Source organism: Sciurus vulgaris, assembly GCF_902686455.1.
Source record: "Sciurus vulgaris genome assembly, chromosome: 14".
NCBI classification, from domain to species: Eukaryota; Metazoa; Chordata; class Mammalia; order Rodentia; family Sciuridae; genus Sciurus; species Sciurus vulgaris.
Genome location: NC_136475.1, coordinates 75,999,034 through 76,015,705, shown reverse-complemented (window position 1 = coordinate 76,015,705; position 16,672 = coordinate 75,999,034). Strand labels below are relative to the sequence as shown.

The window sequence follows — 16,672 nt, the reverse complement described above, 5'->3', positions numbered from 1 at the left end:
ACAATATATTTCGATGAAATCAGATATTTAATTTGACACTAGATAATCCAAACAGTTGAGGAGGCTCAATGGAGCATTTCATAAAGGATTTGCCTAGAAAAGCATCTCCTTGGCCCACTTCTTATTTTCTACACTTTAATGTATTCTTTTGTGTTCCCCGTTTTAGTTACCCTGCGTGGATCCATCAGCAGCTCCTCCTCTACATCTTCTTTGGAACACAAACAGAGCTACCCCAAGAAAGTGAATGCAGGCAGCAATAACAAGAAGACCATGAGCAAAAGCCCTTCTCTGCCCTCTCGAGCCAGTGCTGGTATCTATGGCTTTTTCAACCAGGCTTTCTTGGTGTTTTTTATCTTGGTTTGTTTGTAAGTAGATTTGCTCTTTTTAAATGTGTAGAAGGAACTCTTTACTGCAGTCAGATTGAACTACTTGCACTCTTCTTTGTCTCCCCCTGGGCCTTAAGCCAGGTCTCTTCGTTTTGCTGTTGGATATAAGACATTGCCTTGATTTTCACTGAATTCACTCCTGGTGATTCCATCCCACCTGAATCTTGTTTCTCGTGTCTTGCCTCTTAGCCTTCTCACTTGCTTCTGTGTCATCTTCATATTTAAAAAGCATGTTTTCTTTGCTTTTACTCAAGTCAGAGAGCCCCTTCCAAGATGCCAATGGCAGCCTGTCCTCACTTAGTTAGACTTGTTGAAATCAACAGATTGTGTCTATTGCAGTTTACTTACATAGTAAACTTGTCCAGAAACTTGTCCATTTTGACCCAAATGGATTTTGTATGTGTGTGTGTATGTGTTCCTGAGGATCAAACCCAGGGATACTTTACCGCTGAGCTACATCCCCAGCCCTTTTTATTTTTTTATTTTGAGACAGAGTCTCACTAAATTTCCCAGGCTGGTCTTGAACTTACTGTCTCAGCCTCTGGAATTGCTGAGATTACAGGCATGCGCCACCATGCCCGGCTCCAAATTATTCTTAAATGACCCTCACGATAAACTCATGATGATTACCAGTCCTTTTCTAATACTTGTACTCATTTAGTATTTTATTATAGAAAATGTTCATGACATGATTTTTTTCTCTTTAAAATTCTTTATTGATGGGAGAAAAAGAAAAAAAAAAAAAAAAAAAAAGAAAGAAAGAAAAAGAAAAAACCCAGACACCCAGAAGTGACATTGACATAATGAATCTAAAAGTTGGGACCCTAAAAGTGGGGAACCCAACTTGGAAGTTTTGCTTGGACTCATTCACCCACCCAGTGTCCCCTTAACGCAGTGAGGCATAGAAGTGAGAAGGTACGATGATGAGGCAGTTCTACTTGTGTTTATTTACAGATGAAGGTCCCCTTCATTTAGCATTTAGACTTTTGATATTTTTCTTGATTTTTAAACGTATACGTGAGAATGGAATCACCTTTCGTTGTTTAGTTTTTGTAAGTGGTAGTCCTAGTGTGCCTGTGCACTTACCATGTTTCCTTTTGTAAATTTGAGTGTTAAGTAGATAAATAATAGTGAAGATGAAGACAGTGATCAGAGGAGGAAAGAGGACCTTTCAAAGGGAGAGAGGACAGATGGTGGGAGGTGTGTGTGTGGGGGTGCAAGGAAGTCCATGTTTGAAACCCTAATGACATTTCCTTAAGAAATCTGTCCAGGGTGTGGGTAGATATTCCATTTTTCCTATAGATGTTTGCATTTGAAAGAAACATAAACTACAGAGAATGGACAAGATAGGCTAAAGAATCAGAGGAGCAGAAAGGAAGGCTTAGAGATGGGAGGGGCAGGGAGGGAGTCTGCTCAGGGCTGGCCTCACTGTGTCCCATTTTTGCTCTTGCCACCTCTGGGCCTTGCGGGCAGGAATATGGGGACAGACCTGAGGATTTCTACTAATCCAGATGTACCACCTTTGAACATTGTATCTCAGTTAATACCTTGGTTTGTGTCTTATTTTTCATTATAGCTTTTATGAAAGGCACTTTGTAAATTGTGAAGTGCTGTAAACTATGGATTATTAGGAGGGCCCGGGACTTCTCAGTCAGCAGCAGATCAGGACCTTCCTTCTCCATGGGCTTATGTTCCTTCCTTTTTCGGTGTGTTTTCAGCCTCTCCTCTTCACAGAGTGACCGATGTTCCCTCCCAGTCCCTCACCTTGGGTTCCTCAGACTTCCTGGGGTTGGGGGACAGGTTTCAGGCTACCATAAGCCCACAAAACAGGACCCAGGGGCCCACCTCTTCTCTGCCGTCCTTGGTAATTGAATAGTTTTGGAGATAGTATTTCTTTCTCTGGGACTTCTGCTATCTAATAGGGTGCATTGTAGGGTTTAGTTTTGAATCAAGTAGAGAATGGTTTTGTTCTTAATTAGGAAATAAATTGGGAGTAATTGGGATGAGTTATAGAGTGAGTATCTCTTATTCAAAATGCTTAGGACCCAGAAGTATTTTGGATTTTTTATTTTTTGAGGTTTTGGAATATTTACATAGATAACTGGTTGAGAATCTCTAACCCTCAAATCTGAAATGCTTCAAAATCTGAGACTTTTTGAATGTTGAAACTTCCTTGAGCTTTGGCAGTCTATTCTGAATGGGAACCTGTGCATTGGTACTCAAAAGGGTTTGGATTTTGGAGCATTTTGCATTCTGCATTTTTATATTAACTATTACTAACTAGCAATTTTATCTTCAAATCAAGTTTCTGTGCACATCATTTACACTAAATCCAGGTAAATGACAATAATTCCAGCATTTCACCAGAATAGGGAGTGGCAAATTGCTGCCCAATGACCAAATCTGACCTCCACCTGATTTTTTTGTTTGTTTGTTTTTTTTTGTGGTGCTGGGAATTGAACCCAGGGCCTTGTGCTTGCGAGGCAGGCACTCTACCAACTGAGCCATATCCCCAGCCCTCCACCTGACTTTGTAAATGTGGTTTTATGGAAACAGCTGTGCCCGTTCCTTTATGCTTTACGTACATCTGCTTTCATGCTTCCACAGTAGAGCTGAGTCACTGTGACAGAGACAGTGTGGCTTGCAAAGCTTAAACTATTTACTATTTAGTTCTTCATATAAAAAGCTAACTGGCCCCTGTGCTAGTAGAGAATACTACTGATAGTCCTGGCAGAATTGATTCCACCAGGAATCAAGTTGTGTGAATTCCCTAAGGCAATAATTTTCTCAGGAAACCCTTACACATTTGCTCTGTGTGCCTTGACCTTCCCTGTGAGAAACACAATCACAGATGTCATATATAATGAAAGGTATCTGATTTCAAAATCTCCAGCTAGTTAGAATACATAGTGATTTTTTTTTTTTTTTGGACTAATGTGCCTTTTGAGTTTTTTCCTTGTTTGTTTTTTTTTCCCTTTCCTCTTTTCCTCCTGTCTCCCACCCACCATCTCAACAGGTTTGAATTCCTCAACAACATCTATAGCAAATAATAGCCGTCGTGAAGGGGAGCTCCGCCTTGGAGATAGGGTGTTGGTGGTTGGCCAGAGAGTTGGTACCATTAAGTTCTTTGGGACAACAAACTTTGCTCCAGGTAACTCATCTCAATTTTCTTTGCTCAATTTTAATTCTTTAGAGTATATAAGATTTAAAATTTTATAGGTAAATAAAATCTAATCATATGGAATTCTTAAATAACAGTTTTTGTTGATGATAGCAATAGTATGTGCGCACACACACACACACACACACACACACACACACACCACACATATGCACGCACAGCGATCCAGACTCAGAATGTTTGCCTGGATTGACTGGTGTCTAGCGTTCATAAGTTTCTCTTGCTGATTGTGTTTCCATTTGTCTAATGTTAAAAATTAGTTGTCATTTCCCAAATTTATTCTTACTAATTGTTGAGTATGTTAAATGTCAGGAGAAACCTTTCAGGATTAGGTGTTTTCCAAGGATAATCTGTAAAGTGAGTAGGTAATGAATTAACTGCACAGTTTTTTTTTAACATAGTGACTTGGAGAGAAAAGCAGAGGAAAATGAAAGAGCTTCTGTGTACCCTGGGACCTTAAAAATGCATGTTTGTGTTGCTATATATTCATTCCAACCTACCTATGCTTTATATTGTTTTTCCAAAAGTAAGGATTAGTTTCTTTTACATTTTCAAAGATTATAATTTGACACTGAAGCTTCAAATGAAATTGTATATTTTAAATAGCAATATGCTATTTTAACACATGGTGGCATTGCAGCATTTTAGGAAAAGGTTACCTAGAACATTGATTAAAAAAAAAAAAAAAGTTCGTAGTGTAGCATTCTTTCAAGAACTACAGAGGATGCGAGATTTTACCCTGTTTGCAAACTATCAAGTTAGCCTGCCATAGTTTCATAGATGTTGACAGAAGACATAAGAGACAAAGGACCTTGGTACTTACAAGAATAAAGTAACCAGAGAATTAGCATTTTCCTGCACTGTTTCCCAAGCTTAAGCTCCAGTTTCAGCAGGGTGGGACTGAGGTGGTTTATGAGTTCACGGAGTCTGAACCTATACACACAGCCACGGAAAGATAGTCTGAAACAAAGAGTCAGTGTCACTGTCCATTGGACATTTAGAAACACAAGGGAGCCATGGAGAATTGTCTTCCAACACATTCTTGTTTCAGAATTGCAAGTCAGTAGGTTGACTTGAGACAGCTTGTGTGTTTTATAATTCATGGCTCCTTTGGGCCTCCAGATAGCAGTAATTAAGATCTTAAGGATGTACTTAACAGTTCTCAAATAAAATCTTGGGAAACTCAGAGGCAGGTGGTTTTTCACAATTTCCATCTCTCTGGCGTTCCCTCTCTCTGACCTTATTAAACAAGGCTAGGATGGTTTGATTCTTTGAATACAATTCATTATTTTAAGTTGACTTTTAATTTTTAAATTTCTGATGTAAAGCATTTAGAAACTTAGGTAGTAATAAGCAAATATAATAAAATTTGGAAGCTGTCATGTTAAAGTCCTTTGAGGAAGTGGTAGCATATACTTCTTGTGTCATCAAAATTTAGATCAGTCATTTCTATAGTACAGTGATAATACTAGACGTTTTATAGATGATAAGATCTAGATCTGAAGGAGGTTATGTTTGACCTCTTGAGCATTTTTTTCATTGCCACGTTGGAAAGAAAATTAACATCCATACCATACCACTACCAGACCATGTGAAATCAGTGTGTATGTATTTTTGCTGTATGTTACACATTTTTAAAAAGTTATATGGTAAACATGTAGCTGTAATATGGTAAGTTAAAAATGGCAAAATGCAAAAATTATATAAGCAAGTTTCAAAGGCAGAAGGAAGTAGAACTTGAAAAGTCCTCATTGTGGTACTCAGAGAAGTAACAGTGCTAACCAGAGTAACTTGGCTCAGGACGTGAGGAATGTGATTTTGTTTGCATGGGTGTGTCTGCACGGGGTGCGGGGCAGTGTGTAGACACTGCTTTTTCATTGTAGGGTTCTGCAAACAGACACTGGTCATGCTTCAGCCTTTCCAGCCCAAACCCCAGTATCTGGACATGGGCCCCGGTATCATCTTTTTGAGTATAAGAGGAAAAGATTAAATAAGTTTTGGGCTGACTTTTTATTGGCCCTTTAATTGACTCTCCCAGCTGGTATTCTGAGAGAAACAATATTTTTGTGTTTTGTAATCTGCAGTATTTTTCTTGATGTGTATGTCCTCATTTTTTATTTGATATTGATTGTAGGAGACCAAATGCAATTACCATTGTACTCTCCTTTTAAATCACAAATGAGTGGACTCTTGGGCATTTTTAAGCTGGTCTAAGGTATCCTCAGGCAACCTTGCTTGCTACTTCAGTTTTAGGCTCTCTAAATTCCTGTCACTTTCCTCAGAGTGGGCCTTTAGATACTAAAAATCTTTTAGAAAATTCTTCTAAAAGGAAAAAATGGAAAGAAAGAGGGGGGAGGAACCCAAAAAGCCCAAACCAAAAAAGAGAGTCACCATGATGTCTGGTGGTATTTTCCATATTATCTTTGTCCTTCTTTAATTATTTAAGAACTGTTGGTGGTGTTCTAATATTGGGAGAGTGAAATAAAAGATTGTACGTTCACTGTATGATCATGCATCTTGATATTATATTATACTTCTCTTGTGAAACACAGTGTATTGCAGTCAAGGACAGTTTCTTTTTCATTATAGTTTTAAGATACATTTTGGCTGTACTCTACTTGCATAATAGCTAATCCTTTCCAAATTTGTGTTTGTGCATTTTATTTTCCTCCCTTAATGTACTGCTCAGCAATTACACTGGTAAAATGTTTTCCCCACTTTTCAAATTTTCAAGTTTTATTTTATAATTTTATCATTTGAAAGCTTAATGATGGTGATGATATTCCATCAATTTGGTCATTTGTGAAAACGTTAAACCATCCAGACTTTGGGTTAGTATAATGGCATAATGATTTTGAGTAAAGTGCGGATGCTTTTAAAATGCAATGTTCGTGTTCTAGGCTATTGGTACGGTATAGAGCTTGAAAAACCCCATGGCAAGAACGATGGTTCAGTTGGAGGTGTGCAGTATTTTAGTTGTTCTCCAAGATATGGAATATTTGCTCCCCCATCCAGGGTACAAAGGTGAGAAAAATGGAATTTGTGTATATTCATGTGAATGCTTTGAAATCTGAAGTTGCACACAGACACCCTAATTTTATCTGGAAGATGCACACGAAGTGTAACTCATGCCTTCTTTCTAAGGGTTAACCAGCCACCTTCTTCAGAGAGAAGGCTCATGGAAAGCTAAATTTGCCTTGCTAAGGATTTGCAATTTTAAGAACCTTCTTTCTTCCTCATTTGCAAACCCTATGAGTATGTGTAGGCTATTAGAAGTGGCGTTTGCAGCTAAGAACAGTGAGAGCAGCAAGCTTAATCTGTCATGCAAACAAAAGTAAAAATGCTCCCTGATTGCTTCAGTCACATCCTAACTACATTAAATTTCCTGCCAGCAGGCACCCATTCATTCTCCTACAAACCTGATGGAACCAAAATGGCTTTTCCTCTGATTTCTTTAGTTTTCAAAAATAGATAGGCAGTAGATCTTTGGGGGAAGTGAATTTTCAAGGATTTATATATAATAAACCTCCTCAGTGTTTCTTCATAAGACAGTATACTTGTGTGCCACCTCACTCTGGTTTTAGAAAATAACTCGAGCAGAAACAAATCCCCATGAAATTCCAGGTGGAGAGTGGAGTGTCTTTTCTTATGTGCTGGAAAAGCTGGCTTGGTGTACTTTTCAGTGGCTGGGAAATGGGCTGCTAATCTTTAAATAAGGGAGAACATATACAGTCTAATCACATTCATAAGTCTAGAACTGTGATTGTGTTCTGGTTCCCTTATGAGATGGTGACTCCCTCCAGGCAAATGAATTTTAGTTTCTTATTTCAATTTTCTATCTCAGTTTTGTCTACTGAGTAACTACATATACTTTTTATATTAATTTCCTTCTTTTACAGTGTACTTGGTGTTGTCATTTTCTTCTTTTTGATAAGCATTCAGCATACAGTGCTTTTGTAGTTCACAAAGTATCCTCTGTTATATGTTACTTCATTTAATCCTAGTAAGCGTTTGGTCAGGCAAGCTGGAAAATAACCATACCTGTTACAAACATTTATTGAGCATTTAATAAGCAATGGGCTCTATAATGTGTGGTCTAGCTGCTTATGTTACTGTGACTCCTCTGTCCCTAGGCCCAGGCAGTGTAAGCCATTATGGTCATTCCCATTTTGCAGGTGAAAAAACAAGTTCAAGAGATAAAGTAACTTAGCTAAAGTCATATGGCTAGTTAATGGAGGAGCTGGACCCCGCCCAGGATTGTTATTTTATTGTTGTTTATTCTAAGCCCATGCTTTTAGGCACTTTGCTGCTGCTTTTCCTCCTCCTCCCCCTCCTCCTCCCCCTCCCCCTCCCCCTCCCCCTCCCCCTCCTTCTCCTCCTCCTCCTCCTCCTCCTCTTTTCTTCTTCCTCCTCTTCTTCCTCTTCTTTCTTCCTCTTCTTCTTCCTCTTCCTCTTCTGTCATTTTTTAAATGAAGAAAAGAAATGCTAGCAATGAGTTGCATGCACACCTTCTGGGCACCGTTTCCAGCACTGCCCATGTATTAACGGTTTACTTCTCTGCACTGGTGAGTCAGGCATTGTAATTGTCCCTGATTCACAGATGAGGACTGCGAGGCCCAGAGAGGTGAAGGAAGCTGTGTTCCCAATGGGGATTTGAACCCTGGCCTTCTGGAATCAGGCTGTACTCTTCTTAGCATAGCTCTGGTGGGTAAAGGAGCTCCAGGGACTCCCTTGGAGACTGTGTCGCAGTGGGTGGCTTTGGGAGTGTGAGGTCTACTGAGCCACCAGTCAAGCTTCTCTGTACTCTGCTACTTGGGAAAATTGTCACTGGCATGTTGCTACAGGCTTGTACAAATTTTGTTGCCAAGTCTCGGGGACTGGGATTCGTTTCATGTTCCATTACCCAGAGTATGTAGTTTGGTGCTTTTTAGGCACAGTAAGTATTGATCAGCTCCAATTCCCAGTTCAGTGCTTTTATATAGGAACAGCTTTTTGTCCTCTTCTATATTGTGAAACTGCATCATTTTTTTCTATTGCTTTGTTTTTGACTTTGTGTTTTGCTTGCCTTCTGTTTGGCCTTCTTTAAGGTGGTGCATTTGAAAAGCAGCTCCCTCTCAAAAGAAATAGGGCTGTCTTTAAATGAACTGCTATCTCAATCCAGCTGTCTTCCTGTCATCTTCTGATTGTCTCATTCATCATCATCAAATACTATTAAGTGTCTTTTAGCACTTTGTGCTGTGCTAGGCATTCTATAAGCAAACAAAACAGACATGGTCTCTGATTTTGAGGAGTTTCTAATCTAAATCATTTTTGATCTGTTGAAAGACCCCATTGATCTTCAGGATGGACGGATTTTTAAATGAGAGACTGCTTGAGGACAGTCCTAACAGGGTAGTGACCAATCACATCCTCACCTTGCATCTTTCTCCTTGGAAGCATAGCTGTCTTCCCCCTCCCTTTCCATTTAAAACAATAGGCCCCCTATCCCAGAATTGTGCATATTATGTCCTCTGCTTGGTTGGCTTTCTAGTCTCACCTATCATTACCCAACTTCCTTTCAGTTAATACTTTTTTTTTTTGGTCAATATATAAATCAATCAGTATTTCTTTTTGAGAAACTCCCTAACTCTAAGCACCCCCCTCCACACCCACACATGTGTGCACACAGACCAGATGATCTTTGTCAGCATAGGCTAGTATTCATTTTCTTAGTTCTCACCAGTAGGCACGTCCAATGAACTGATCACCTTCTTCATCCAAGCTTCTGTCCTGTTTGCCATTCATCAAGGCATGTTCTTTGTGTCCCTCAGTCCTCATTGGCTGCAGTGTGTTGTATATCATATTTTAAATGATTCATGTGGATTGTGTGAGGAGCTGCAGATGCTGCAAGAGTTGCAGGATTCCTTGATGGAAGCAAAGCCTGTTGGAGGAATTGATTGACACAGGAGGCCTTGCAGATTTAGGTCAGTAAGCAGTTGAAAGAAAATGAGGCTGTCAGGGTTGGCTTTTCAAAAATAAAGAATGATTTGAATATCAAAAAATGAAGAGGAAACCCATTGGGAAGGTGACCTTTATGATTGTGCTTAGAGTCAGCTATAAAGGGCCTTGAATTACATTAGCCCCACAGTTCTATCAGAAAAATTGGACACATACACAAACTCGGCCAATATCTTTTTTTCCAACTTAAGAATTAGTGATATTTTTACAATTTTAATCTAATATTTGTTAAATTTAATAAACTTATTTTCATATTTTTTTAGTTCCTTTGAAAATAAAGTTCCAAAGAAACAAAATCAGTTCCCTACTAAAGTAAAGTGAGTTTACTTTAACCTCTGACCTCTTCCATTTGAGTGTTGCCTATCTCCCACGCTAGATTGAAGCTCATTCCTGGCTTGCATGGATGCTCAATAAATGTTTGTTGAATGAAAGAAATAACAGGTAACAATTGATGTGAAAACCTCAGTTGAGAACCGATCTTAAACCTGAACACCCGCTACTTCTAATGAGGTGTGCTTTGTTTGTTTTGTTTATAGACTAACAGATTCCCTGGATACTCTTTCAGAAATTTCTTCAAATAAACAGAATCATTCTTATCCTGGTAAGACAATGTAGTTTTATGCTCCTAATATTTGTAGCCAAAGGTAATCGAACACACTGTAATCCCAGCTACTTGAGAGGCCTAGGCGAGGAGGATCACAAGTTTGAGGTCAACCTGGGCAACTTAAGTCTCTGTCTCAAAACAGAAAAAGAAGGACTAGGGATGTAGTCCAGAGGTAGAGCTGCTTGCATAGCATGTGCCAGGCTGTTGATTTTATCCCTGGTACTGGGAAAAAAAAGTCATTTTGCTTTAGTTCGTTGAAATTTTTTTTATTGTATTGTGAAGAGTGTATGTAAACAAAAGAGTACATGAAAGGCATTTGTATAGTTCTTCTAATCATGGAGCAAACATCCATACCCACCCTCAGCTGAGGCTTCCCTGTGTTGTAGAAACTCCCGAGTACCCACTTGCTTCTCATCTGCCCCCCGATCATGTATCTCATCCTAAGGTTGTGAGCCTTGAATACTATGTCAATTATCTCCTGGATTTTTCTTTATATATTATCATGTATATATGTGTATATCAATAAATAGTGTTCAGTTTGATTAGTGCTTGCTATCTTGTTATGTAGCATTCCATTAAAATACAGGATGGTTATTTTGGGTTATGCTGTATTTTTTGTTATTACAAGCCATACTGTGTGCACAGCAGTCTCTAGGTTGCCAGGTGCAGATCGTCACATCCTGGCCTTTCTCCAGGGAGTGCCAGCTGCTTGCAGTGCACACTCTGGCCCTCTGTACCCCCGGCACTGATCTTGTTTGGCCTAGAAATCTTTGCCAGTCTGCTGATTTTAAATGGTATCTTGTTGTGGCTTTAATTCTCACTTTCTAGATTACAGATGAGGTTGAGCCTATTTTCAGCTTGTGGGCCATATACCTCTCCTCTTTTTTACCAAGTACCTGTTCAAGTTTCTTGCCCCATTTTTTTTCTTTTTTTGGGGTGTGTGTGTGTGTTTTAATCTTACTAATTTGTAGGTTTATTTGTGTATTTTAGGTGCTATTTTTTTTCAGTTTTATGTGTTGTAAATATCTTGCCTAGTTGATGACTTTTCATTTTTTAAGAAAATCTATTTCGATTTTTATGTAGTCAAAAGAGCTAACCCTTCTGAGGCCTACATCTTTTTGTCTTAAGGAGTTATTTCCTAAGACAGATATCATAAAGGTATTTTCCTACATTGTTATTTAAAAGTTTTGTATTTTCCTTCTTCACGTCTGTTGTCAGTTCACCTGGAATTGACTTTGCAGGTGGTATGGATCTAATTGGATTTTCTTTTCCATATGGATAACTGCCTGTGAGGGAGTTATCTGTATAATGCAGTCCTTAAGTCCTTGTTGAGATCGACTCTGTGCCATATGAATTTTCACCATCCTGATAGATGTGTTTAAATTTGGAGTTCCCCCGGGACATGTGGTATTGGGTTAGTTTGCTGGAGCTGCCTTGGCTGGCAGTGGCTTCCCTGGAACTTTCACGTGGTCTCTCTTACCACGTTGGTGTCCTGATCTCCTCCTCTAGTAAAGATACCTGTTGCATTGGATTCGGGCCCACACCAGGACCTTGATTTGCCTTAATTACCTGTTTAAAGCCTATGTCCACATACGGTCCCATTCTGAGGTACTGGAGGTTAGGGGTTAAGCATATCAATTTTGGGGGACCCATTTGGGCCCCTGATAGACGTTGAGTATTTTTCATTTGTCTACCCTTCAAGCATACCTTGTTGGGGGAAGGCTCTGTTCGTTCTTTGCTCAGTTAGATTGTTATTTTCTTATTATCGAGTTCTTTGTGTATTTTGAATACTAGATCAATAAGACATGCGTTTTGAGAACATTTTCTCTCAATCCATGGCTTGCCTTTTTACTCTCTTAATGGTGTTTTTCAGAGAGCAGAAGTTTTAAATTTAATGAAGTTCAAGTTAATCAGAGTTTGGGGGCTGCTTTTAAGGATCCCTGTTATATTGGTGGTTCTTTATATGATGTGTCTAGGTGGAGGATTTTTTAGTTTTAGTTTTTTTTTTTTTAACATGTTTGGTATCATGAGTCTTCCTGGATCTTGGAATTGGTATCTTTGATCTTTATTCAAGTTGATATAATTTTTACTCTTTATATTGCAGTTATTTTCTCCTCCATAATCTTTATTGTTTGTTCTTGAAACTCTGATTAGTTGTTATGTTAGACTTTTATACTTTGTTTCCCATACCTCTTATATTTTTTCATGACTTGTCCTCTGCATTCTGGATATCTTCAGAGTTATTCTTCTGTTTTCTGATTCTCTCTTCAGCTATGTTTATTCTGTTGCTTCATTTAGCCACAAAATTATTAGTCGTAGAAATTTATCTTTTATTTTTTTTGAAAATCTGGTTGTTATTTACTATTATTTATTCTTTCCCCATATTTTCATTTGTTTTTTATCTTTAAACATTTAAAATATCTTTTATTCTGTGTCAGGTAATCAACATCTGAAGTTTTTGTGAGTCTAATTCTGCATCTGTTTCTGTTGAGCCTAATTTGTGGTGCCTTCTTTCCTTGTGAGTTTTGTAATTTATTATTATGAGGTGCTTATTTTACTTGGAGTTTAAAAGATGAGAATTCCTTGAGGCCTGGGTGGATGCATTCTGAGATTATGTCTACTTTTACCAGTGGCCTGAAGACTCTGCTTGTGTGGGACTCTAACTTATGTTCTGTGCAGCATTTTTTTAATCACACAGATAGTGTCAATTTGACTCATGGTCACACACTGTGAGGGGACAAGTTTTGCCTTTTACTGAGTATGAGGTTTGACACAAACCCCTTTCCTTTGTCTTCTCTGGAGTGGTGCTTCCTTCTGTTTCTTATTTATGCTTATGCTGAGTTGGAGCTCCTTTAACCAGAGTCTCCTTTTGTGAGAGTCCCCCTGGGGCAGACTCCCACTGTTTCCTTCCCTGTTCCTTGTGCAGCCAGAAAGCCAAGATCCTGGGTTCCTACAGTTGAGTGAAAACTCGCTGGTATGCTGTGTGGATGCCTGGTGGTCACTCATGGTTTCTTTCTCTTTTTTAAAAAAGTCTCTTTGAAATCGTGCCTTTTGTGTAAGTTCATCAGTACTTTTTTTTTTTTTTTTTTTTAATTTAAACTACAGTTGTTTTAAATTAGAGTTGTTCTGGGGCTGGGGATGGGGCTCAGTGGTAGAGTGCTTGCCTAGCATGCATGAAGGCCTTGTTTCAATCCCCAGCACTGGGGGAAAAAAATTAGAGTTGCTGTGATCAAGAGAGTCACTCAGCACATCTGATCTGCCAAAACTGCCAGAACTAGAAATTGTGTAAGAATTTATCTTTTGTGAAGTTTTTTTTTTTTTTTTTTTTAAACTTTTTCGTGGACAGGGCAGCAATCACGCAATCAAGCAGTTGAGCTCTGAAGTTTAGTACTCATTGTTTTATAAATGGAGTACCTTTAATAATAATGTTTTAAGTCATTTTATCATTTTTTCATGATTTTCAAGATTACAGTATTCAATCCTAAAAGGAATCAAGTTTATCAATATACAATTCAGTTTTTTTTCTTCTTTTTAGAGAAATCTTATGGTAAAAACTTCCAGAAGTACTGTCATGATCTTAACTTAGCCCATATGAGTGTAGTTGCTCAGGAAGGTAAAGGTAAGAATCTGTCAAGAGATCTGAATGGCCATTGTGCCCTGAGTTTACACTTTTTTTTTTTTTTTCCAAAGAAACATTTCATATCATAGAACATCTGTAGTAGAAATGATCAAAGATAGCATTTTTAATAAGGACTTGAAAATGTATGACTTGTTTTTCCTCATCTGAACTTAATTTCATATTTAGGTTTTAGGAGAAGTTTCAGCACAACTTCTGCTTCTTCCCAAAAAGAGATTAACAGAAGAAATGCTTTTGCCAAGTGAGTATTAAGAAGATTTAGAAAAATCACCTTTCAAGATGAGCATGACGGGATTCTGTGAAGGAAGAAAAGTGGAATTTTCTGTCTTGTACATTGCTTGGTAGAATTTTGACACATAAGAGAGAAGGTGTGATCAGTGTATTGAGTTATTCCTCCCTCCTTTGCAAGCTCAATTAAAAATGTCACCAGTGACTAAAAATAGCAGTCTGCATATATTTTCTCTTCTTAGAGGTTAGTACTGTTAATAAAAGTTGGAGGAATTTACATTTTGTGTTTTCATTGAGTAGGGTGGATTTATTTTAAACACTCCTTACTAAATTAATCTGAGATTTGACTTAATATGCTCAATACATGAAAGAAACCTAAGGCCAGTTTACATAAGGTAATCTTAAAATATTAATTTTTAAAAATCATGCACCCCTCCCCTCATAGAGTATACTGCTCAAAGCCACTGCCAGTTTTGAGAGTTTTGAAATTGGTCTTCTCGCTCGAGTAGCTGAATGACTTTAAGGGCAGCAGTAATTCTGTGTGCCAGTCTGTGGAAGACATTCAAGAGTTCTTAGGCAGAGTGGAAGGTGTTACTAAGAAGAGACAACAGGAGATAAAGACTTCTGAAGGGAAGGGAGGTAGGAAAATCAGTGTCGAGACGATGGTGAGTGAGAACATGATACAGAGGAGCGAGGGGAGGAGCGGAAAAGGAGAAAAGCTGAACCCTGAGAATGACCTGCCAGCAGGTATGGGCACACTCAAGATGGGCTTTTGACCCAGGGAAGAAATGGCAGTGCTTGTTTCCGATGAAAATAGAGATGAAGTTTTACTAATATGGATACAGATTGACACTAGTACCTGTTTAAAAAAAGGTATTTTGATTGAAGATGTAGAACCCATTTTTAGAATTATGTTTTTATTTTTACTTAAAGAGCGTGTGACCCAAGTGTTTGGTGACCAGTGTTCTCAGGAACAGAGGACTTGTAGGTGCTGGCAGTTGGTAGGAAGTGGGCCCCTTATCTTAGGACTAAAAGAGACGTGCAGCGACTGGACGTCCACCTGCAGTTGATAGTGTGTCCCGCTGGTGTTGATCTGGAATTGTAATGTATTTTGAAGATTCTGTATTGAGAAAGTGAGTTTATTGAGCTTGCAAACACTGTGCTGTTTTCTTGCTTATTTTCGTGGGAATAAATAATACTTCCAGAAGAAATGTGGAAAATGTAGTCGGGGGGCAGGGGGCAGTGGTGAAAAGTGGGTAAGACCTGTGCAGGACTTGGGGCTGAGTGAAAGGGAACTGGATGGGGAAGTCATTTTCATGGAGGAACAGGTTGGTTTTTCTAGATGGTGTTGCAGATGGAATAGTGAATGCACTTGATTCAGAGGAAACAGTGATCGAGAGGGCTGGAGGCAGCTCCTCAGAAGCCCGTGTACATCTCATACCAGGAGTGGGAGTAATAAAGAGAATGAGTTTAAACCGTACCATAGGAGTTTAGGGACCTGACCACCACCAGGCGCTCGTCCCCTCCTGTGTGCATCCTAATGTGCGCATCCGGTCTGTGACCTGGATCTCATCCCCTCCCTGCCAGCAGGCTTCAGCTCCTCTTCCTGTTATCATGAACCTCTGCTCACAAGTGTGGTTCCTGTCTGTGGAAATTGCCCATGGGCCAGAGCTCAGCTCAGATTTAAGTTTCTACGTCAAACTTCTGCAATCCAGTTGCCACAGATTCCATATTTCACACCGAGGGTCAGTGTTTTCTGCCTTTCTTCACACTTCTGAACTTCTAAGCGGGGTGAGGTCCAGACTCATGGGCACAGCCTACAGCAGCTTCCACGGACGGCACCTTCGTGTTTCTCCTCCCTTATCCCATGGGCTGTCCTCGCAGGTGCTGGCCTTCTTAGAACCTGTGACGCATGCCTTTTGCTCACCTGGTGTGTTCTGTTCTCCCCTTTCTGTCTATGACCTTCCTGATTAGCCCTAGTATCACTTACCCACCAGGTGCCTTCCCTGGGCTTTCAGGAGAGATTTCTCCCTCCCCGTGCACCCTTGACACCTTCCACAGTCTTTATTGTAGCTTCTCACGTTTTAGTGCTTTGTTAGCTACGAATTCTTAGAGCTTAGCCCTGTGCCTGCTACTTCATAGGTGGCCAATGAATGTTTGGGAGTGAATTCATATAGTTCTCAAGCATGCTATGGTTCTGAGTTTCTCAGTTCCCCTGGGTTTTGAGCTTTGACATAACTTGAATCAAAATCATTTTTATTAGAATGTTTGGTGTTTGTCCAAACCATTAATTTTTATTTAGATAGTGAATTCACTTGTTACTGGTTACCGTCTTTATAAACTATTTTGTTTAGGAAAGTTGAGTGTACATTTAAAACAATAAGGAAAACTAGATGCCTAGATCATCGGTAATGTTGTCACTTAGATGGGATTATCTCTGTCAGCACCTTGGTGTATACTTTTCCAATTTCTTTTTTCCTAACGCATGTGTCTGAGTTTTTTGGCAAAGTTAGATGACTCAAACTCAGTGTTTATATCCTTTATAAAGTTTTTTCCTTAAATATATCATGAACATAATCCCATGTTCTTTAATATCTTTCCTCACTGACTTTGGCAGTGTTTTTTAAAAGACTAAACTA

General features: G+C 39.0%; 1 protein-coding gene across 3 annotated transcripts in view; it reads left to right on the top strand.

Annotated features, from left to right (window-relative positions):
* The window catches only part of CLIP4 (CAP-Gly domain containing linker protein family member 4), an 82,208-nt gene that overhangs the window by 61,622 nt on the left and 3,914 nt on the right, over positions 1-16,672 (top strand). For all 3 annotated transcript variants that reach the window (XM_079110287.1, XM_079110289.1, XM_079110288.1), the window contains 5 exons: positions 167-310; positions 3,403-3,537; positions 6,468-6,591; positions 10,101-10,165; positions 13,974-14,046. In XM_079110287.1, coding sequence (XP_078966413.1) covers positions 167-310; positions 3,403-3,537; positions 6,468-6,591; positions 10,101-10,165; positions 13,974-14,046 — 541 coding nt within the window. The remainder of the gene's footprint in view (positions 1-166; positions 311-3,402; positions 3,538-6,467; positions 6,592-10,100; positions 10,166-13,973; positions 14,047-16,672) is intronic.